At 38.9% G+C, this 24,736-nt stretch overlaps 1 protein-coding gene across 1 annotated transcript in view; it reads left to right on the top strand.

Annotated features, from left to right (window-relative positions):
* FBN1 (fibrillin 1) overlaps window positions 1-24,736 on the top strand; it is a 236,321-nt gene that overhangs the window by 163,597 nt on the left and 47,988 nt on the right. Inside the window, exons 32-43 of the mRNA XM_045395431.3 lie at window positions 813-938; window positions 7,655-7,777; window positions 7,928-8,050; window positions 9,659-9,784; window positions 11,638-11,760; window positions 13,509-13,631; window positions 13,941-14,105; window positions 16,196-16,264; window positions 16,361-16,486; window positions 18,079-18,201; window positions 18,864-19,022; window positions 21,786-21,857. Of these exons, the coding sequence (XP_045251366.2) occupies window positions 813-938; window positions 7,655-7,777; window positions 7,928-8,050; window positions 9,659-9,784; window positions 11,638-11,760; window positions 13,509-13,631; window positions 13,941-14,105; window positions 16,196-16,264; window positions 16,361-16,486; window positions 18,079-18,201; window positions 18,864-19,022; window positions 21,786-21,857 (1,458 nt within the window). The remainder of the gene's footprint in view (window positions 1-812; window positions 939-7,654; window positions 7,778-7,927; window positions 8,051-9,658; window positions 9,785-11,637; window positions 11,761-13,508; window positions 13,632-13,940; window positions 14,106-16,195; window positions 16,265-16,360; window positions 16,487-18,078; window positions 18,202-18,863; window positions 19,023-21,785; window positions 21,858-24,736) is intronic.

Below are 24,736 nucleotides of genomic sequence, written 5' to 3'. Positions count from 1 at the left end.
CTCAACTCAGGGACACTGCCTGGTTCCATCTGGTACCCCCTCCTTATGCCATGGAGTTAAAACTCCCCTCTTCAGTAATCTGGGGCAATTGTAGAATTCACCTCGTTTGTTTTCTTTCTCTCAGGGATCACTGTCCTTTGTGGCCTAATGTCCGATGTCTAGAAAACCATTTTTAAAAGTATCTGTTGTCCACTTTTTGGTTGTTTCATTTGAGAATGCAATTTTAATCCCTGTTATTCTATCTTGGCCAGAAGCAAGACTCTAGTATTGATTATATTTAAATTTTTATCACATTTATCTTCTGAAAGCCTTTGCTGAAAATTTTGGAAGTCCTAGAAATTAAAATGAATGTCATAAAAAATAAATAATTTTTAATTTGGAAAAGAAGTGAAATCCTTAACTGCTTACACTAAGGCAACCAGTTCATCTATCCTTTCTTTCGAAATATGAAAACTAAATTACTAGCATCATGCAGACTGAATTAAACTTTTCATCCTGCAACAAAGTATGCTGTTCTAAAAAGTTTTCTAGACTGTCACATAAACGAGCTCTAAACTCAGCACAGAGTCCATCCGTTTGTTTGATTACCTGGCCGGCTGCTTATGGGCCAGATGAAAGCCAGTGTGAATGATGAGCTTACAATGTAAAGAATGAAGCGCAAATGTAAATTGGCCTCTAAAATTTAACAGTGTTTTTCTGAGTGAGAGCATTTTACCTTTTCTAATTTATTTGTCATAGTTATTTTATCTCGGGGGGAAAGTACGCAATGATATCAAATAGCTACATGTATTAATAATATCTGTGTTTTACAGATGTCAATGAGTGTGACCTGAATCCAAATATCTGCCTAAGTGGAACCTGTGAAAACACGAAAGGCTCATTTATCTGCCACTGTGATATGGGCTATTCTGGCAAAAAAGGAAAAACTGGCTGTACAGGTGTGTTTGTTCAAGTAGAACAATAAAATATTAAGTAGTTAAGAGATTGGTGTCGTAATTATAGATTGATACATGTTTTAAAACTCATATATTTTAACTACATTAAAAAGCATTTTGCATAACATTTTTCATTAATTTAGCTACCACTTCTTTGAAACTTGTCATCGTTTATTTTGGATCCAAGTTGAAGGTTTTTTCTTGACCTGTTGGGGGAAAAAAGGTGTATTGAATAAATTAACACTGTAAATAACACATTTTTTATGAAGTTAAAAATCACATTTCATATCAAATTACTGAACATGCTAATTACCAAATATTCATGGTCCTTTACCGAAGCAAGCCTTTTCCAATAACCTCCTTTGCCAACACTTCATTTACATTACGGTTTATAACTGGAATTGCTCTTTAAAGGAACACATCCTACAATTCATGTATTTCATCAATTCTCACCAGGAGCACTTTTGATGTATTAAGTTGTGTTAGTCCCAATGAATCTTCGTTCGTGGGGCTTAGCAAATCTTACAAAGTGATAATGGAACCATTTGCAGTGTTGTTTGTCTATTACCAATAGCACATGAGAAAATGTTTTCACAATATTTGTAGGAGACTATCCCATTAAATGCCAAATGGAAGAAGTTACTCTGTGGTAATGACATTGTGTTCAGTTTATAAGTGTTTAGTTGGTATTTTCAAATATGAGGCAATGACATTAAGTCCATGGAATGATATGATAAAGTTTTACTCTAGTTACTTATATTAATTTAACAGATTATGGCATATAACATAATTTAAAACATAGTGGAAACCATGGTGAGCTTGAATTAGGTAACTGAATAATTTCTTTATAAATAACAGTCTTTAATTCCAAAAACCAGTTTGGCAAGCTCTTATGACTTAAAACAAACATTAAAATATTTGCAGATTGGCCGTGTGGCAAATGTGCAGCTCCTCCTCTTAATTATGTCAACATATTTCAAGAAAACACCAAAATATATTTATTATTGTTTCAAACTGACCAATAATGCTATTTCACATTTATTGATATGTAGGATAAGGGCAATAATATTATTGTTGGTTCAGAAATAACAGATGCTAGCCAAATTATGAGAAGAAGCATGAAGCTGGAATGTTTTCATTTTCACTATGCTACTCCTTACATGAAGCCTGGCTAGGGGTCCATTCTGATAAATGGCACAGTGTTTAAACTCTCGACTCCCCATGTGGCTTCTCGGTACAAATGGTGCTTAGCTTTGTGTGTCTATGGTTCAAGCTTTATTTTTAGCTTCCATTATAAATATAGGACTTGGTCAGGGATGATGGTCTGGCAGTAGTGAAAAGAAATGTAAGATAGTTCTGTATTATGTTTTAACTAATAAGAGGATAATACCATTGTTTGGCTAAGCTGAGCACATTGAAATTCAACCCAGAGGCAGTGATGCTTAAGAAAGGAGAAGTTGTATGTGTGCCACATTTTCTTAATCCAGTCTCACTGATGGACATTTGGGTTGGTTCCAAGTCTTTGCTATTGTGAATAGTGCTTCAATAAACATATGTGTGCATGTGTCTTTATAGCAGCATGATTTATAATCCTTTGGGTATATACCCAGTAATGGGATGGCTGGGTCAAATGGTAGCACACCAACATGGCACATGTATACATATGTAACAAACCTGCACATTGTGCACATGTACCCTAGAACTTAAAGTGTAATAATAAAAATAAATAAATAATAAAATAAAATAAAATAAAAAAGAAAGGAGAAGTTAATCTCATGGAACAGCCTTCATTCCCTATAAGAAAGAGGTCTCTAGAATTCAGTGCTCCAGATTCTAACTAACTGGGTCATGTGTAGTGGCTGATTATTTTAGGCCTTACCCTGAAGAAAGCTTAAATTTTCATGTTATTTAATATAGTTTTAGGTACATTAGATATAATGTATACAATGCTGTTGGCTCAGTGCTGGTCAATAAATAAAAGCTATTGTCAAATTAAATGAAACGTAGACACAGTGTCTAGAGGCCATTTTAATGAAAGCCATTGCTTCTAGTCTTTATCTATTGTCCATTATTTTGTTTCATTTGAGAATGTAACAGTCTAGCAAAAATTTTATGCTACTGTTTACCGATTCATGCTTGAAATCAGTTTAAAGAAGGAAAATCTTCCTCTTTATATAGAAAGGCTTGTGTTTCGTAGTTGAATTTGCACAGATACTAAGACCATGATGACAGAGCTGTGCACTACAGTCGCATGAAGTGACACCAGCTTTACATTAAGAACAGCAGCCTGGCCAGGCGCGGTGGCTCAAGCCTGTAATCCCAGCACTTTGGGAGGCCGAGATGGGCGGATCACGAGGTCAGGAGATGGAGACCATCCTGGCTAACACGGTGAAACCCTGTCTCTACTAAAAATACAAAAAACTAGCCGGGCGAGGTGGCGGGCGTCTGTAGTCCCAGCTACTCGGGAGGCTGAGGCAGGAGAATGGCATAAACCCGGGAGGCGGAGCTTGCAGTGAGCTGAGATCCGGCCACTGCACTCCAGCCTGGGCGACAGAGCGAGACTCCGTCTCAAAAAAAAAAAAAAAAGAACAGCAGCCTTTGAGTCAATCACATGAACATAGATTTGAAGTCAAAGAAACACTTGAGCTCTTCCTCCAGTTTTAAAAATTACAGACTAAAATGATTTTTCAGTTTGATAAAATCCAGCTAGCACGTGGGAAGACTTGAGTTGTATGCCTCTTTCATACCAGAGTAACGTGGCATGTGATAGTCTCATCTGAAGGAAAGTAGTACCCTGAATTGTGTTCTTAGTAAATCTCATTCATGCTCTTGAACAAATCACCAGGGTGCTCTGCAGTTACTCAAATGTTCTCCTTGGGTGAGTAACAGCCCTGACCTGTGGAAGGACATCACATTTGATTGGAAATGGCTTAACCAAACAGTAAGTTTGGTACACTTGAAAACATGTTTTTAAAAATCTGGGGCAAAATGTTTTTTGAATCCCATGTCACTAAGGCTCTTTTAGCTGCTTTTAAAATTCGTGTCATTCACAACTTAGAACACCATCAGGTTACCTTGGTGATGGCTTTGTTTATAATGCTCCAGGCAACTAATGTAAGTAGAGATATGTGTCTTGCCTAATTGGATAAACAAGCAGACAAAAGGAATATGTCTACTTATTTATCTATGTATTTGTTTAGATTATTGTTTAATGAAAAGATTTATGAAAACATGTATGCTATTTCATAAGGAGCAATTTTGTTTCATGAGAACTAAGCCGAAGTCCTCTGGGCTCCGTTACAGTTTTGTCTGAATATTTCAGCTCCCTGTCATTACTGAGTGTTTCCATTTTAACAAATAAACATGTTTTTTCCCCCAATCACTTTAGCAATGTTCAGAATCCACCCACTGACTTACATTCCCAGCCCACACAGATGCTAAGGGTTTCTTTTTACTCCTTAAGCTTTGTTCAGACCGTGGGTATTGCCAAGGGGGAAAGTTCCATTTAATGGAGAGAGAACACATTTGCTTGAAACGTAGAACACAGCTTTTCTATCCTTGGCTTAAGTGGGCTGGATTACAATTTTTCTGTGACCCAATGTAAGGCGTCTGCTGCCTGTTCTACATAACTAAGGCCCTGCTAGGTGTCATCTTTGATGGGTGGTCCTGGCTTTCACAGGCTAATTTTAAGACCCTGCCTCCCATCACGTGCTTACTTAGTTCATGAATAAAGCAAGCATACCATTAAGTGGAATTAAATCAGACTTGTTTTCAGTTAAAATAGCAGGATTTCTGGGTAATTCTCTATTGGAAACTAGCCGGTTCCTTTCACAAAAGAAATGTCTCTGGTGGGTCTTGGTCCATAGGAGAGAATCATATATTTCAGCCACCAACAGTCAGTGAGAATTTGTGTTCATTTCCTTCCAGTTTCTTATCACTGCTAATTTTCCTTCACTGGTTGTCAGCCTTTGAAAATTCCATGGGTGTTCAGTTAATAGTGTTGGCTCAAATTTGGATCCAAATTAAGAAATCCAAGTAGCCTTCACGTTTGGCCTCTCCATTCATGGTAACGCCCTCTTCCTCAATGCCTAATCAAGGAGTTTCTGCAGTGCACAGCTCTGCCAGGTTAGAATCCAGGAGATGGATGCCCAGATGGCGGGGAAGGCAGGTGTTTGGGTGATACAGCCTCTCCCTGTGTGACTGTAAGAGGAGGCCACAGCAGCCCCGAGCACAAGCCCGTACTTGGATATCAGACTTGCATGGGACATACGCAGAGCCTGTGAGCAGGATCTGCTCACACCGCACCCTTACCCTTCAAGACAGCCATGCAAGAGGACCTTTGAGTCTTTGTGACAAAGGTTTGGTGAGGTTGAGAAGGTTGTGGTGTCACCTTTAAATTTGAATTTCTTTGCTTTTCTTGGCTTGTGCTATTCTTAATTTTCTGTTTGCAGTGAACTTGTGCAGGAAAGAGAACATTTTTACAGAAAGAGATTTTTGGCAAACATATACTGTGTTTCCTTCACATTATTGAAGAGTGTTTCAATACAGCATTTTTGTTTGCTTGTTTTCCTTATGGCTCACTTTCCCCTTCTGTTTGCTTTTATGATGAATTACAGTCCAAGTCTGCCATAGAAACAATTAATGAATAATGGTTGGTGCATACATGCACACACACCCACATGCAAAAACTTTTTATTTGGAGATGCTTTTATACTTTATGACCGCTTGAAGTCTCTCCAATTGTTACATACTGGGAGTGTAAAGCATTGAGATAATAACTTATACAAATATTCACAAAATGGAGAATTGAATATTGGCCTCTGAGTTACTCTCTCCTATTACCCAAAAGCCCATGATACACAGCCTCTTGTAAATATAGTTTCTTTTCACCTTGAAAACATTGCCATAAAACTGAAAACACTTTCTTAAATTATAAATTTCTGTTAGCATATTATTGATGATTTTTAAAAGAGACTGTCCTTTAAAAAGAAATGATCATTTTCTTAATTGCAAGATTAAACATGGAAGGTAAAAAGCCATATGAAAATAATAATTATAAAATAAGAGTACCTTTGGTCATTAGAAAATTGGAAAGAAAAAGATTACAGAATTACTAGATTAATAGGTTGTGGTCATCTCTGAAAATTATGCTTAGTAGAAGATATTAGTGAGTATTTCTATAAGTCACTTAATATTCACCAATATTTTGGGAACTCCATAAAGCAAGGCTTAGAATAAAATCCTGATATGACTAAAGAAATGAGCTCTGCCAGGCGCAATGGCTCACACTTGTAATCCCTGCACTTTGGGAGGCCAAGGTGGGCGGATCACCTGAGGTTAGGAGTTCAAGACCAGCCTGACCAACATGGTGAAAACCCATCTCTACTAAAAATAAAAACATAAAAAAAATAGCCGGCGTGGTGGCAGGCGCCTGTAATTCCAGCTACTAGGGAGGCTGAGCCAGGAGAATTGCTTAAACCCAGGAGCTGGAGGTTGCAGTGAACCAAGATCATACCATTGCACTACAGCCTGGGCGACAAGAGCAAAACTCCATAAAAGGAAATGAAAGGAAAGGAGAGGGGAGGGGAAGGGAGGGGAGGGGGCATGTTTGCAAACACTTTCAAATCATTTAATTGGGCTTCATAAGTAAACAAAACGGCAAACATGAATTACTTACCCAGTTTCTTTTTCACGCCACTATTCAAGTGTTCACTGGAAATTCTTGCAGTGTTTTGTATGGCAAAGTTGTTCTTCTTGACCTAAGATTGGTGTTAGATATTGATTTCCATATAGAGTACCATATTTATGAGTTTTTGTTCTTAGTTAATGACAAAGTTGATTATGAGGGTAACCCATTATAGAATAGGCTCATCTCAGGAAATTTTCACTTAATACTTTATATTCTTTTCTGTAACATATTTCTATTAGAGAGTCTATCTTGGCTAAAGTTGACAATGAAATTTTGGAGAATAGAGCATTTTGGAAAATTTGGAGTCTTTTAGTAATGTGACCCTAATCTGGTACTCCTTATATTCTGACAAAATCCCCATTGGATTAACTTGAGTTTTACATGAAATATACAAGAAAGCTAGGCTCTCCGATGTGCTAGGACTCTAAAGCTAGGGAAAAGATGGCTTATATACTGCCTTAAGGAACATTTTCTGCAAATGCTTAAATTAGCAATACCTAAAGTAAAGCTTTTATAGAAATAAAGCATAATTAAATAACTTTTAAATTTAAGAATAAAATATATTTTATATATAGAATATAATGCAAAAATTTTCTAACATGGCAACAGGTTTGTATTTTTTGTCTATACAAGATATGAAAATGATGTGCATCATTACTCCATAGTTCACTTACTAAAAATATTAGCAATAGAAAATATATGGCAAGGAGTATTAAAATCATAGAAAATTAAGCAACTCATTTTTTATGGTCTTCAGCTGTAAAAGGTCACTTTGCAGTGACTGGAAACTCACATTAAAATATGGAAAATAATTAGAGTTAATAGTAGCTAGTACAATCATATTGTTATATCTTTATAATTTGAAATTTAAAGCTGTTTAATATATGTAGAGTTTATATATGGATGCAAAACCAATCTATACTATACCATGGGAAGTTTGAAGGCAAGTCAACTTTTGAATATTACTTATTTTAAAAACCAAAAGACATTTGTGCTGAGCCTTTTTCTAAATCGCTGCTCATTTTTCCAGACATCAATGAATGTGAAATTGGAGCACACAACTGTGGCAGACATGCTGTGTGTACCAACACAGCAGGAAGCTTCAAATGCAGCTGCAGTCCTGGGTGGATTGGAGATGGCATTAAGTGCACTGGTGAGTAGGAAAGTAACAGAGATTGCTTATCAAGGACTGCATAGATTACACCTATGAAAATATTAATTCTGTAAAGTTATTTTAATTTGTGTATCATTGGTTTTAAATGCCACACTTTCTGTTAATAACGATATAACCCTTTTCCATAAGATCTGGACGAATGTTCCAATGGAACCCATATGTGCAGCCAGCATGCAGACTGCAAGAATACCATGGGATCTTACCGCTGTCTGTGCAAGGAAGGCTACACAGGCGATGGCTTCACTTGTACAGGTGTGTTCACGCTAGAAACAAACGTGTCGACACTAGTCAGAGAAGCAAGGCATTCCACATTTCACAGGCTAGCAATTCTTTTTTGAAGACTAGGCCACTTAATAGAAAAGATTCATCATTTGACACTAGAGCTCTGTGGGGGAAAAAAAAAAATTGGAACCAGGTCAATTAGTTAGGGAGACCTCAAAAGCTTCTCGATAGATACATAGATGGATGGATGGATGGATGGATAGATAGATAGATAGATAGATAGATAGATAGATAGATAGATAGATGTTTAGGTGCCATTATCACATCATTTACAGTGATCTGTGCTCTAACACAAAATGATACCAAAAAAGTCATACCATTCTCCACCTCAAGTCAGCTAGGCCTTATAATATTTACAGTTGGCATATATATCATTATATAGCTGTATATAATGATGTCCTTAATTTAAACAAATCATACTTCTTTTTATATGCCTGGCCTTTATGTTTTTTGCCTATTTCTCATCAACGACTTCCTTTCTGTAACATCACAGAAAGGAAGGAAGGAAGCTATATAAGGAGAAGGGGTTAGATGTTCTAGATTAGAAGAACAGTATATATTTTTCTCCAACAGGCCATCATCATCATCATCATCATCAACATTCCATATTGGTATAAGTAAAAATTTCAAACCTGCTATGGAATTCATTCACTTCTGGTTTTGCAATAATATATGAATGAAATTTTCTTTTTGGCTCTAATTAATAGTCATAGAATTAACATAAACTGCTATACGCATTTAAACATACATGATTAGACTTGTCATTACATAAATTATACATATGCTTACATGTGCATGTATTTACAGACAGCACTTTTTATATCAGAGCTCTGGAGTTAAATAAAATAGTAAGATCCATTGGCCATTAGGTCGCGTAGCTGTTCCTATAATTTAAAGCATTAATTTATCCTGAGTACTTTGTTCATAAAAAGTCATTTAAGCACAATAGAGGCTAAGGCCCATTAAGTGATTTACCTGGAATTTTTTTTTTTTTAATTCACTGAAAGTTTTATCTCAGAGGAAATCATTTTTGCCTAACTTATTGATGTTTTGTCATCAAAAACCTCCCATCATTTTGAGAACCTATTCAAATTCCATGTATTAGACATGCGTGGTTTATGTGTTTGATATTTAAATGCCTGTGATTATCAAGAAAACTAGGTAGAGATTAAGCAGATGAAATTTTTCTTCTCCCCTATGGTTGCCATTCTTTTGCACTTTTGGTGCCCACCTAAGCTAAGCCTGAAACTTGAGAAATAGACACAAACATGATGTGTCATTTCCCGTCATGGGTGTGCCCTCCATGCGGATGACCCTTCTTGAACAGGCCTTGGTTTGCATGATTCCTTCGGCTTATTCATTTTACCTCATTCAGGGTAAATCATTATTCAGGATTCTGAATCAGCCCCATGTAAATTGCATATTCAAGATTAGCCTTCCAAAGAGAAAAATAAATGACTTTAAATGTGTCACATTGAAGTTATGCCAAAACATTGCCACACTGGAAAGTTGTTAGACCTGAGGAATTCGAAAGCCCCTAACCGAGGAAGAGTAACGTGTGTTTCTTTCCGGCTGTAGACCTTGATGAGTGCTCTGAGAATCTGAATCTCTGTGGCAACGGCCAGTGCCTCAATGCCCCGGGAGGATACCGCTGTGAATGCGACATGGGCTTCGTGCCCAGTGCTGACGGGAAAGCCTGTGAAGGTAACTGATGGGGAAGCCGCTGGGAGCCTTGTCGGGCTTGATGAGATTAGGTTATTTAAACATTCCTGATGCTTCTTTTTTTTTTTTTTTAACTGAGGTGTGTTTTAGCTTCATGTCTAAGCTGGTCAGTTCAGTTTGTAGAGGGGTTAGGTTTCCAGCTGACCATTTCTCTTGGTGCATAGAAAACCTCAGCTGACTGGCCACAAGCTGTACATCCAGCCTTGGCCGCATGGTCTGCAAGGGTATACCCATTGGTCAGTGAGGGTAACCAGGTGTGGTTAACTCAGTGCAACCCATTTATCCCTGCCGAGGGAGATGCAACCCATTTATCCCTACCGAGGGAGATGCAACCCATTTATCCCTACTGAGGGGGACACAACCCATTTATCCCTACTGAGGGGGAAAAGAGCTCAAAGTGCAAGTTCCCCGATAATGTCCTGTTTATGGGATTATCACTAAATATGGAAACACAGGTTTTAATCTCCACTGTATTTGGTTTCTAGAAATAAAAGCAGAGCAAATAATCTTGTCCATACATAGAATGGTATGTCTCACATTTGCTCTAAATATCTAACATATATGAACATGGGACAGGTTTGCAAATCTGTTCAATAGGGGACGCTTGGGATACTGCCATATGGCCTGGTATCTCTCAGCTTTAGGCTCTGTCATTCTGATAAGTGTTAGTCAGACAGGAAGAGTCCTGGGAACCTGTTAGCTAAGGCTGGATCCCATTAGGAAACACAAGATTCTTCCGTTTACCCACGTTTGTCAAATTTAAGCACATTCTCCTTCATTGAGAAGAAGATTTCAGTAGAAATAAACAAATGATAACGATTGTCAGTAGGAGTTTAAACAAGACCTGATGAATGTATTAGTTAATAGTTGTTCCTTGTTAACAAGACGTGAACTCAAAATCAGTCATTAGCCATGACGTGCATACTCATTCCCTCATGTATTTTTATGTAAATACTTTTCTTTGTTATGGAACCATTGGGTGTTCTTTATACAGTTTATATTAAATATGCGGAGTTTGATATAAAACTCCTTGGAGTCAAGAAACCAGATTATGCTCTTGATCATGTGCTTAATGCCTTGTTTACTTTTGTTACTCCAAATATCCAAGGAAAACAGGTACTGTGCCACCTCTGGTAACATGAATAGTCACAGTGAAAGTTGTGCTTCTCTTATTGCTATAAGGGAAGGTTTTGTTTGTTTGTTTGTTCTTAATATAAATCATGGCTGGCGGAGTGGTCATGGCTATTTAAAGCTAGTCTCAAGCCTGAAAATGTGACTGTGTGTCAACTGCACACGAAGAATGTTAACAGGAGGCAGAGACAGAGGCCTGGAAGAAGCGTGTGCGGTGTTTCAATCTTCATCAACAAAGGCAAACACAAGCCATAGGACTAGGGACACTGGAGATTATGCAACTAATTGTGACAGTTCCCCAAAAGACATTGTGGCTTGTGAAATTTTAATTCACAACAAAAACAATGACTAGATAGATAGATTAAAAAAACACACACACACAAATCTAGTGTAAGGTGGCTTGCTTGGCTCTTACTTTACGGAACTGATGTGGACCTACGGGGAAAACTGCAAATGAGATACGTATCTGTAAAATACTCAGCCTGCTGCTTGGCATGTAATAGGGACTGAGGAAAAGTAACCTCTCACCTACGAGACTTCCCTGTGTATGACAAATCATCTAAAAGTCTATAGGAGAAGTGCCCAGATTTGTGTTAGGTAGTCTGCATTTTCTTAATATTTACATTAGTTGCCTAATGATATTTGGCAGGTGTTTTTAGAAAAATATAAATTAACTGCTTTGCTTTTTTTCTCCCTCCCCCAAGATATTGATGAGTGCTCCCTTCCAAACATCTGTGTCTTTGGAACTTGCCACAACCTCCCAGGCCTGTTCCGCTGTGAGTGTGAGATAGGCTACGAACTGGACAGAAGCGGCGGGAACTGCACAGGTAAGACCTCTGCTCGCATCAAAATCGGCTCCCTGGTGTCCCGGGGGACCCAGCTAGTGGAGCCTCCCTGGGGCTACACAAGGGCCATCACAGAGGACAAGAAAATCTAGGGGGAAGTAGTAAGAATCACAGATACATTTTCTCACACCTGACTGAGAGGCGATTGGAGGTGGAACTGGAACTGATTGGAGGTGAGGATCCGGAGGGAAGAGTCGAAGACAATTGAAGGAGCAGAGTTTGTAGCCTTGAAATTGAGTTTGTGGCTACAAAGGAATGTTCTAGGGGTGCTCCAGCTGTGTAGCTTCCCAGCCATTTCCTTTTCTACTTGGGTACATTGTCAGAGAGTTTCCTTTTGGAGGCCATGCCCTAGGATCACGGGTTTTCTCCTTGTACTTTGTCGTTGCAATACCCACCCCACTCCTTCCTCCCCCTGCCCTGCGCGTGCTCACCAGAGTACCTGGTACACAGAGCTCAGCCACCTATCTCTAGTGTATAAATCATTTTCTTGTTGAGCCAGGGACTCTCAGGGAACATTATAAAAAGCTTTGAAAAACTGGAGGCACCAGCAGACTGCCACTCGGTTCTCTTTGGCATTAAGAATTTGAAAGCCATTTGCATTTCCCCTTCCTAATTCACCCCTCTGTTCGAGGATACTGAAGAAACAACTTATGTTCTGTATGAGTTCAAATTTCAGGAAAAAATCTGGTCTTTTCAACCACCTAAACAAACCATGACTCAGGGGCTCTCCATATCATGACCACCACCACCACCCTGCAAATGCTCTGGATGGAGTATTCTTCTCCAGCCACACATTCCTCCCTTGGTTTTCCTTAAAACTATGATGAGACCAGGCTGGGTCTCTTGCATGCCTCAGGAAGTCCCCTCTCCATGGCCTGTCCCCTCTCCTGTGTGCCCCAGATCACTATCAACATCGTTCTGTCTAATCTCATTTATGTTACTCTGGCCCAGTCCATCCAAATTCACATGCAATTTGAACAAAAAAATCTTCTGCAGCGCAACCCACAGGAGGGTTGCCAGATCCAAGGGGAGGACCAAGGCAAAGGTGTCGTCCTTCTTCTCCAGTCCCTCCTCACAGAAGCCATTCGTCTATTCTTGAGTATTTCACGAGTGTTCAAAACAGACAAAAGGAATCGTACAGAGTGGAATTTGCCAAAACCCATGTCCTAAATATCTGGAATTCTGTACATATTTTTGGAATAGAAACTGAAAGGGAAATACTCAACTCAGCGTGGATGATGGGAGAGAGACTCCTTGCCGACCTCAGGGAACATGCTAAGCCTCACGTGTGTGTCAGGGGAAGCAGCGAGAGTTGCCCTTCTGAGGGGTTCCTGGGACATCTTGCTCTAATTTGATGAAATAACAAGCCACATACACTCAATATATTTTCTTAAAAACGGCGTCTGAATTTTTGTTCAACCCAGATCACAGCAGTGTTTTGCCTTCAGTTACCTTGACTGGAATATTTTTCCTAGTTCCAAAGTTATATTTTATCCTGATGACAAATTTGAATGGTAAATGTGTTCCGGGGGAGGACAACCAAAGACTATACCATATTTCCTTCCTGAGGGGTTCTATTTCTGAAGTGGAAGACTGCATTTCTAGATGCAGTTATAACTAGTAGCTTTAAAATTCTTGTTTGGAGCTGTAGATTGGGCCCTGTTCTTTTATGGTGCTATCTGCCTACACTGGCTCAGGTGCTAACTCCACTGCTCGCTGTTCGGTTTTAGATGTTAATGAATGCCTGGATCCAACCACGTGCATCAGTGGAAACTGTGTGAACACTCCAGGCAGCTATACCTGTGACTGCCCACCTGATTTCGAACTGAACCCAACTCGAGTTGGCTGTGTTGGTAAGACCTTAAAAACTTTTCAGAGAAGCAAGCATACTGTGTATTATTTTGAAAACAGCACCAAACATTCCATTCTCAAAGTTTGCAAAATGAATGATACAGAAATTTAAACGTTTCCTATCTCTGCTTCGTGTTCAGATATCTTTTCCATAGGGAAGATTCTCGGTAGTGTATAATGTTCATGGGCACTTTTTAATTTCTCAGTAAAAGTAAATTATGGTGTTTGGACAGTTCCTGAAATGGGTTTGAATTTTCAACCCCAGTAGAAAGATTCTGCCTGATGCTTTTGTGTTTGTGTACGGTAAATAGACACCCGCTCTGGAAATTGCTATTTGGATATTCGACCTCGAGGAGACAATGGAGATACAGCCTGCAGCAATGAAATTGGAGTTGGTGTTTCTAAAGCTTCCTGCTGCTGTTCTCTGGGGAAAGCCTGGGGTACTCCTTGTGAGATGTGCCCTGCTGTGAACACATGTAAGTGGACGGCCTCCTATTTATTATTATTTCAACCCCAGCCAGTTCTCCTTTCTAGATCAGAAGGTAAACCTTTTCTACTCTTAGATCAGAGAAGAAAGATAAGTCCTCTCAGCCCTGTAGAGGGGACCTTGTTCCCAGTTAGAGAGTCAGAAAATATTCCTGGTTGGCTCCCACCAAAAGATCAGGTAGGGCAGGTAACATCTCACTTCTGTGTAAGTGAAAAGCAGATAGCATTACTTTAAAGATTTTCCAGATTCGGTTACTTACACCATGTTGCTTATTACCTTCCAGGGACACATTGATTATCTCTCCTCCTCTCATCTGTTGACTAGTTTTGAAAGCTCTAGGCCAGACTCAGTGTCCCTGGGTTTGAAGAGAAGCAATTAAAAGCAACTACAAAATGGAAAATTATTCCTTTCTTATGGTGTGGCTTGAAAGAAAGCTTTAGCATGTGACTGTAAGGACATACAAACTATGTCTCCTAAAAATATAAAAGGGTTTTCATTTTTCCAAGTGGGTCCTGTATTATGATTCAGAATTAGTTGTAGCTTCTTTGGCAAAAGTCAGTGGCTACTGCTTATAGCATATATTGGGATAGGTATGGATTCTTTTTTTGCTGAAGGGTCATGTATTCAGTTCTTCTAAAAATATTTGTTGAGTACCTAGAGTGTGTACTCTGGATGTGCAAAGATGAATTAGACTGGATTCTGCCCTTCAGGAGAATACAGCACAGTCGGCAAATTATGACCTAAACATAAGCGCTATAATTCAAAATAGGCCTCAGAAAGAGAAGAAAGAGGAGACACAGTGCTGTGTTGGTACAAGGAGCATACCTGGTGTGAATTAGGACTCCACTACTTGTCACCCGTGTAACCTCGGGCAAGTTCCTTAGCATTCATAAAATACCTCATAGGATTAAATGAAATCACTCATGCAGAGCACCCAGCACAGGGGTGAGTGCTCAGCTGGCTCCTCCTTCTCCTTCTCTCTTCTCTTCAGAAACAGAGGTCAGTTCTGCTTGGGAGAGGGTGGGGCTTTGTGCGTTTCTTCATTGAGCCTTCAAGAAGATTGTGACATGAAAGAAGAAACTCAAAAAGTGTGAATGATTGCAGAAAGAGGAGAACAAGTAAAAGAGGAGAACTGTTCATTTCATTGGTGTCGAAGGGGGCAAACTAAGATACTTAATTGGGGGAGTCAGCTTTGTAGATTAATAATGAGTAGCAAAACAATAGGTATCCATGCCACACCAGATCTGGACCAGAGTTAGAACTGGAATATATACATATAGACGTATGTACGTATAATTTCAGGAAGCCAGGACAGGGATTAGCAGATCTGGACCGACCATGACATTATGAAAGAACTGATCTTAGATCCTCACTGGGATGATGCAGCAGGTTACAGACATTCTTATTCACATGGCCTGTACGTATCACCGTGCTGGTGCATGGCACTGAAATAAATGGTTCTGGGTAAAAATACTTGGATGAGAGAATGAATGGGGGAAACCCAAGGACACTGTAGAAAGTTGTTTTTGGAAACCAGGAGAATCAATATTGCTACTCATAGAAACGGAGGCACAAGAAAGGTCTCTAGTCATTAAGGAGAGAATTGGGATGGGAATCAACAGAGAACAGCTTTTCCTAAGGCTCTATTTGGAAAGGGTTTTGGAAACAAGCCAATTAAGGTTATTAAGGGAAGCTGTAATTCCCAGAAAGTAAGGCTGAACAGAACATAAAAATGAAGATGAAGTTTTTGAGAAAATAAAAAGGGAAAGAAAATCTGTAAAAAGAAACAAGGGATGAATGAAGGTACGGGATAAATGGTCCACACGCACGTAAGACCAGGGAGTGGTTAGAGATCAAGGACTGAGGGCAGTGGCCTTGCCTTGGGGACACATAATAAAAACCACTGGAAAATGGGAAGTGTACACAAAGGTGTTACCTTACTTCAGACATGCAGAGTAACAACTAAAGATTCCTGAAAATGAACATTTTCAGTGGGATATGTCAGTATTCCTCTTGAGGATACCATTTCTAAAAACTTTAGATTCAAAAACAACTCAATTTGAATTTTTGTTTCAATAGCCGAGTACAAAATTCTTTGTCCTGGAGGGGAAGGTTTCCGACCAAATCCTATCACCGTTATATTGGAAGGTAATTGTGTTTCCTTTGTCTTAAAGTGCACACAACTTGAATTTCCTTGGGCTTATTTACAATGCTAAAGGAATGCCTTTGTTCTGATTTTGATAGATATTGATGAGTGCCAGGAGCTACCAGGGCTGTGCCAAGGAGGAAAATGTATCAACACCTTTGGGAGTTTCCAGTGCCGCTGTCCAACAGGCTACTACCTGAATGAAGATACACGAGTGTGTGATGGTAAATGGTCCTTGTAGGATGATAAGGTCTTGCAGATATTGAGAACTGACCTGCAAAACCAGAATATGGTTACCAGGAAAACAGAATTTAGCAGTGTAACACAATGGTCTAAACACGAGCATAGCCAGGTAAATATGTCACACATGTGGCAATTTGGACTCATGTTATGCAGATGATGTCATTTCTGGTAAGTCCTAAATCTCCCTCTTTTCCTGAGAAAAACAGTATCTTATTCTGCTGGACCATAGTCTCATGTATGCTTACAAAAGAGTTTTCCGTGCTCTTCAGAAAAGCCATTTATTACGAGAGTGGCACAGGTCCCATTTCAGTGCTACTTCTCTATTTGGGGGAGTCCTGGGCCCTCTTCTTTTAATCCTTCACCACTTGTCATTGGTGCTCATGTATTCAAATAAGCTTCTCCTAGAAGGCGGCCCTTTGGCTTTATGCTATGAGTGGTGGCCCTTGTTCATTCTGTGTTACTGGAAAGGTGGAGAATATTAACCACTTCTAGGTTTCAGAGCACTTCGGCCATGAGCCATGGTTTTCATCTACATGGAGGAATCACACAACTGTTTAGGAAAAAGACCTCCTTGTGCTCTGCATAAGAAATATTCCCCTGGCTCTTTAAATGTCTTACTAGGTCACCCAGACAAATGGCAACCTCACTGAGTATTAGTTGAACGTCATAGGGTATATGGGACAGCTCTAAGACCCATGGAGTTAACAAAGATTAGAATCAACTCCTTCATTTGGAAGTGGGGAGAGGATGTGAAATATGCTCCATGCTGCCTTACCAATGCAGATTCATGAAGCCAGCTGTTAATGACTTCGGGATACTATATACCCTATCATAGATTTTGTGAACATAAGAAGTGTGCTTGTCTTCCTAAGGGATATTTGATATTTTAATTTCTCTATATTTCTATCTCTGCCTACCTTTGAGGATGTTATAGGTTCACTTATTAGGAGATTCATTATAATATTTGATATGTCTCATGTCAGAAGGCAAGAGTTCCTTTTCTTTTTTGTTTTTGTTTTGTTTTGTTGTTGTTCGTTTTGAGACAGAGTCTTGCTCTGTTGCCCAGGCTGGAGTGCAATGGCATGATCTTGGCTCACTGCAACCTCTGTATCTAGGGTTCAAGCAGTTCTCCTGCCTCAGCCTCCCGAGTAGAGTAGCTGGGACTACAGGTGTGCACCACCACGCCTGGCTAATTTTTGTATTTTTAGTAGAGATGGGGTTTCACCATGTTGGCCAGGCTGGAACTCCTGACCTCAAGTGATCCACCTACCTTGGCCTCCCGAAATGCTGGGATTACAGGCGTGAGCCACCATGTCCAGCCAGGAGTTCCCTTTTTTTTTTTTTTTTTTTTTTGAGACGGAGTCTCCTTTTCTAAAACCTTCTTTCCTCAAAAGGCACACATTTGCACAGAGAGAGGACACGAATGAATGAAATACCTATTTTTGTTATCTTATTTGAAAATACCCTATAGATTTTCTCCTTTATTGTCAACATTCATATTGGCATTAAGTATCAGGCCATTCCAAAATGTGAAGTTTTCATATTCACATACCACTTTCTCTTTGGATTCTAGATGTGAATGAATGTGAGACTCCTGGAATCTGTGGTCCAGGGACATGTTACAACACCGTTGGCAACTACACCTGTATCTGTCCTCCAGACTACATGCAAGTGAATGGGGGAAATAATTGCATGGGTAAGTCCAGGCTTTTCTCAGTAATGCATGTTTAGTTCTCATCGACAAAGAGGAAGAGAGCTCACAAGTTCATCACCTTAGGGAGGTGTTACTCATCAGACTGAGTGCTGGCATCCCTTCACTGTCTTGTTAGGAGCCTCTTCCCCTGTAAATCATAACTTGGCATTTTTTCACCACCACGGGTGGGTGGTTGGGAGTTTTCTCTAAAATGTAATGTTGGAAAATCCCAAACAACAGTTAATAGTACTTCTTTTGTTTGACTTTTGGGTGTATCTTTGTACAATTATATTTACAGCACTGACCTACAGTATTAAAACATCATGAGTCGAAAATGAGAAACTTACTGCCAAATGGCAGTAGAGAATTGTTACTAGGAGACTGGGCAGAGAGTCATTTGAAGTTTATTAATGCTACAGCTACATAATGTCTTAGTTCTGTGGCATGAAATATCAGGGAATATACTTCTGAAATTCTTTCTCTTGTAGCAGCGTAGGTAGCTAGAACGTTGTGTAAGAGTAAGTTTTTTGTGCCCTTATCAAAGCCAAGCTACAATACAACTCAAATGAAACTTGCTTGTTGAGTATCCACTTAGAAATTTGTTGTGATTTCCCACATGGCATCACCAACCCTCCAATCCTTTTTTTTTTTAACCTCCCTTCTAGATATGAGAAGAAGTTTGTGCTACAGAAACTACTATGCTGACAACCAGACCTGTGATGGAGAACTGTTATTCAACATGACCAAGAAGATGTGCTGCTGTTCCTACAACATTGGCCGGGCCTGGAATAAGCCCTGTGAACAGTGTCCCATCCCAAGTACAGGTGAGTTTTAGTTTCTCCATTATCAAAAATATAGGTTGAAAAGTTACCCATGAATTGTTGGGGAAATCAGTCTTAGTGAAGGAAGCAAAGCATGCATTGTTTATCTTTACAGGGGAAAAAAACTGGCTCATGATTTAAATTCGCAATTGATGCTGATCATTCCAGCCGAACATTGAGTCACAGAATATGTTTTCTAATGTATACCCTAACACATAACCAGACTTGTAAACTCAGCATATCACAAAAATATAAACTATAAACAATGTTCTCATTGTTACTGAATTCTTCATGTAACTAAAAGACTGGAAACATTAGACAAATCAATGTGACAATAAAGGAAACATCATTCCTTGTCTTTCTACTTGTTTAAAGCTAAATTCATTCCAAAAATGATTAAAGGCAGCCTACAAAAATGTAAATGTTAAACAAGAAATAAGCATAAGGCAAATGACAAACAAGAGTAAGAAAGGTAGAGCCAGGAGCAGGACTAACACACAAAATCCAAGCCGGGAATTCCTACACACTTGCCCTGAAATAAGCAATAACTTTAGCCCCAAACTTTCTAGCAGGTCCTATGAAAAGGGAGACGTGATCAAGTACAAAATTCTCAATGACCATAAAGAAAACTCAAAATGAAAGGAAAGTGCAACTATTCTTGATACTGAGATCCAAGATAAATTTCTTCTTATATTCTCATAGAGAAAGAAACTAAATAATGTTATTTGTCTTCAAAAAAGGGAGGGGGGCTAAATTGCATCCTTTGAGGAAATGAAGACATTAGTATACTGTTCTTATATCATATGGTATACACTATGCATTATGTATATGATGATGACATCATTTGCCAAGATTATAATTTGGGTGAATTGAAATTATCATGCCAGGAATTGATTAGGGTATTCTGTAAAGGGAATCCTACCCCATTGTCCACAGTGATACATAAAATATTAAATCTGTTGTTTGGCACTACCTGACCTTGTATGCAGCAGAAAATTCTTTTTTAGTAAAATGTATTATTCCATCCATTGTTTACTCCAGAAATAATATAATAACCACCACTTAGAATTCTGATTTACCTCTACCCTGCAAAATGTTTCTAGACCAGGGCTTGGCAAAATACACCCAATGGACCAAATCCATCCAAGCATCTACTTTTGAATGGCCTGCAAGCTAAGAAGGATGTCTACACTTTAAATGGTTGGAAAAAAAAAACAGGAGAAGAGTATTTCATAATATGAAAGTTACATGAACTTCAGGTTTTGTTGCCCATAAATAAAACTTTATTAGAGCACACTAATTTATTTCTGTATTGTCTACTGCTGCTTTCATGGCAGCATTAAATAGTTTTGACTGACTGTACAGCCTGCAAAGCCTAAGATATTTTACTCTATGTCCTTTTATTAAAAAGTTTGCTGACCCTTGATCTTGAGCAATGGTCTTTACAACTTTAGATGATACTTACCTGTTGGTAAAAAATCTGGAGCTTATACACACCTGGTGTGCATTTATATGTAAAAGTCTACGTGTATAGGTCTATGTATGTGTATATGTATTTGTTTTCAATTATATTGAAAAATGCATTTATTATTTTTCTGAGCTGTTCTAATATAAAGTGTGCACAAAATTAATTTTTTTAAAGATTAGATTTTTCCAAAGATAGAAGTCCTAGTATTTTCTTTTTTATCCTATTGAATTATTGCATATTCCTCTGGAGACCACTTTGGAAACCCTTAATATAGACTAACATTTACTTTTAGAAATGGTTGCCTGAGTTTTTAATATCTACGTACTCTTGTGTAAAATGCAAGATTTCTTCTTGATGTTGGATATTCACCAAATCTGGTCAAGGCTTTTCGTTAACTGTGAAATCTGCACATATTTTAAGAGTCCCTGTAATTTCTTTGGATGACCAATGTCAGCTGGCATTACAGTGTTGGAAGTGAGCACTCATAGATTAAGGAAACAAAACACAAGGAGAATAACATGCTATATTTGGATTAAAATACTTCCAGAAATCTGATACTAATTTTCACTGAGTGTGACCAATAAGGCAGTGGTCATCTGAAGCTTATATTGATACCATACCTTACCAGTTACAGTCATGATCTGGAATTACAAAATCTCATAGTTAGAAGGGACTGCCGATAGAATTTAGTTCATCCTTTATTATCTGTTAAATTTGACTAATTCAAGTGAGAGAAAGACAGAAAATGAGAGAGGGAGAGGGAGGGAATATGACAGAGCTGTACCAAATGAAATCCAGCTCCAAAAACTGAAAAAAAAATGGTGAAGGTTGGTTGATTGACCCAAATTAGTCATTAATCAATGTGATGTCAAGAACATGGCTAGATTTGCTATGGTCTCCTATAATCTACTGAGAAAATGGCTTTTGTATGTGTTCCTCAAACCCTAGATCTCTTAATGCAGAGTAGAGAGAGGCACTCTTACCAGTCCCTGAGTTCAGAGCTGAGCAACACCCATATCAAAATCCAAACTCCTACAGGCAAACTCATGTGAATGAGTGGCATGTGATCTGGGGGTCTCTACTTCTTCTTCATTATCACGTCAACATTAGATCATTTTTTTCTTCCATATTTATCTTACAGGCAAGATTATATCTGTAGGAATTTTCAGGTTTACTTTTTATTTTAAATTCTTCAAACTACAGACAAATACCTTTCAAGAATGCTTACAAAGTAATTTTTTTCAGTCTAATTATTGCTCTTTGCTGACTCCTGTCCTCCCATCCCACCTTCATTGCAGATGAGTTTGCTACACTCTGTGGAAGTCAAAGGCCAGGCTTTGTCATCGACATTTACACCGGTTTACCCGTTGGTGAGTCATGACGGCATTGTCAGGACTTTCTGTTTTTGCCTTTGTGTTAGCAAGAGGAGTACACCATTATTTTCTCAGTTCCCATTGTTTTCTTAGAAGAAAAAAAAAAGTTAAACAATGCCTTTCACTTTATTGAAACACTGATTCTTAGTTTGAAACAAACTGTGCAAACACCCTGTGCAGCTCCACCTAACTGGCAACAGCATTTGTTGTTCATGATTAAGGGGATTGGAAAATTTTTCCCAAAATGACAATCAAGCATAGTTAAACCAACCTTAGGCATCAGCAAGGGGAGAGATTCTGGGAGTAGGGCCAGTTGACATTTGATTTGACTGTAATTCCCAATCCTTCCTTCTGACTAAGACCAGGTTAAGTGACTTTTCACACCAATCCTTACATGTAGATTATTTACATAAAGTCCTCTCGTGGATCAATTTTATCTTACATGGAATCTCCTCAGGTCATCTGCTTTGAGAATTTCAGATGTGAAATAAAAATCTTTTCAGCGTGAGGCCCTACCTGGTCAATGAAGCAGAGAACGCAACATTGGTAGAGATGCTTGTGCAAGATTCAGAAGTATTGCACAGCAGTCAGCCAGTGCAGGCAATGCCCTTGTGGTTTAAAACCAAATAACATAAAAGTAGATGGAAAGCTGTTGCATTCTCTGAGTTTTTCCCTGGTGTGATTTATATGCATCCTTAGATGCCCTCTTAAGTCTGCACAGTTGTGTCTAGTAGCAAACATCACCACTTGCTTTATTCCACCTTATTCATAATAAGTAAACTAAAGTCCACATCAGCCTTTCCAGTGACCTTGTTTAAGAAAACAAGAGTCTGGTCCAGCAATCAGCCTGGCTCCCTTAGTGCCAAATCCATATGGCTCCACAGTCTCGTCCACGTCCAAAGAAACTTCATGGTTTGGAAAGAAAAACTGCTAAATGACATTGGCATGGAACACCTGGCCCCAGCTGCTTTGTTTTTCCCCTTCCCAAAACAGATCTTTTAATCTCCCTAGAATCTGTGATCACAAGATAAGTGGTCTGTAATGGTAATGGTTCTCCACGGACCGACCAGGCGTGTACCCCAGCAAGGCTGCCCTCCAAGGTTGGCAGTAAGCAAAGACTAGAAACAACATTAGCGTTGTCCACTAGGAGAGCTGGAAAGGCTTCAAACTTCATCTAGTCCAAAAGCCTTGCTTCATATTTGAGGAGACAGAGGCCCAAAGAGGGAAAGGGACTCACCCAAGGCCACCCAGCTAATTAATAACAGAGTGGGGACCAGAACACAGTCCTGACTCGTGGCTTAGTTTGCTTCTAGCTCTTGAAAACTGGACATCTGATTTTTAGCTATATGCTTATTGTTACCAAATTCCACCATGACAAAATATTTAGATGACTAAAAAGCTTTGTTTTATTTAAGCTTTATACTCTCCTTTTGGAAGATCTTATGATTGTTGGCATGTGGAGTCCATTCATATAGGGTTAAAACTATAGCATGTTTATTAATCTTGTCTTAAAATATAAACTTCTCTAAGTTGAAGTTCAAATAAAATCCTGACAGGAAAAGAAAATATAATTTTTAGTATATCCTTTTGCTATTTTACACCTAACAATGGCTGGAAATTAGACTCAGCCAGTTATTGTTAAACTTGATAATAATATGTCACTTATGTTTAAAACAAATGAATGTGAATATGATGTTTCATGTTCTAACCCACACTGAATGAATGGCATCTGAATTTGTTTTTTGTTTACTTATGATACACAGTTGTGATGTAACTTTACATGGCTTTTTCATGACATGAATGACAAAGCTGTGAAAGATCTAAAGACATAATTGCCTGTATTCAAAATAGCAATGAACCCTTTGAGATTCTAAGCTGTTTCTTTTCATTAAATAGGTCAATTCTGCCTTCACACAGAATCAAACCCTTTTTTTAAAAAGGGTCTAAAATAAATCTATGACATTAAATTTCTCCTTTAAAACAGATGGGTTATAGAGTGTGGTTCTTCTAAAATTGCAGCAGCTCTTGTAGGCTCCACTTCAGTCCATGATCATCTTCTCACAAAGTATGCTAGCAAAGCATGTACCCTGCAAAGGCTCCTGACTACAATAAGTAAACAAAGTATCTCAACAACAGTCATAGAAACTAGTGAATTGGAAGACTTTGGATTGTAGACCAAGGCTTTGCATACCTCCCAGCTGAGGTGTTTCATCAAACCCAGCCAAGGGGCTGGTGGAAGGGCCATCCAGGATAACAAAAGTGTTGATGACAGTTCTGTGAAGATTGTATTAGGGTGATGTAGGAAATCACCCTAATACGATCTTCTTATATGAAAAGAGAGGCGGGGTGGCCTGTTAACTGAGTCCCAGTGTCAAATCCTGACTCTGCCTCTCATTGGCTGCTTGGTCTTGGGCAAGTTATATAGTCTGGCTTGGCCTCACTGGCATCATCTCTTAGTTAGAATAGTCATAGTACCGAGACCATCTCATAGGGTAGCTGTGATAATTCAGCCAATAAATACAGCTTGAATGCTTGAGAAATGTACCAGGCATGCAGCAAATGAGATGCTGTTACTATTAATACTATTACCATTATTATTACTATTACTACTGTTATCCTAGAGGGCACTTCAGTGGTCAGGAGTTCAGAGTGGGTAAGACAGAGATGGGACCACTCCAGGCTGGGGACATGGCCAGGCTGGTGAGGTGCCCAAAGTCTCTCTCCATAGCTGGCCAGCCCTGCCTTAGCAGCCTGGGTCCTGGCCATGTTCTCACTCTTGGTCTTGTTTTAGTGCTCACCAACACACTGCCAGACACTTGCTCTTAATTGAACAAATTTGAATTGAGCACTTACTACCTGTCATGTAGAGTGCTAAG

The sequence above is a fragment of the Macaca fascicularis genome, chromosome 7, assembly GCF_037993035.2.
Source record: "Macaca fascicularis isolate 582-1 chromosome 7, T2T-MFA8v1.1".
Classification (NCBI taxonomy): Eukaryota; Metazoa; Chordata; class Mammalia; order Primates; family Cercopithecidae; genus Macaca; species Macaca fascicularis.
This window is presented reverse-complemented; position numbering and strand designations above follow the sequence as displayed.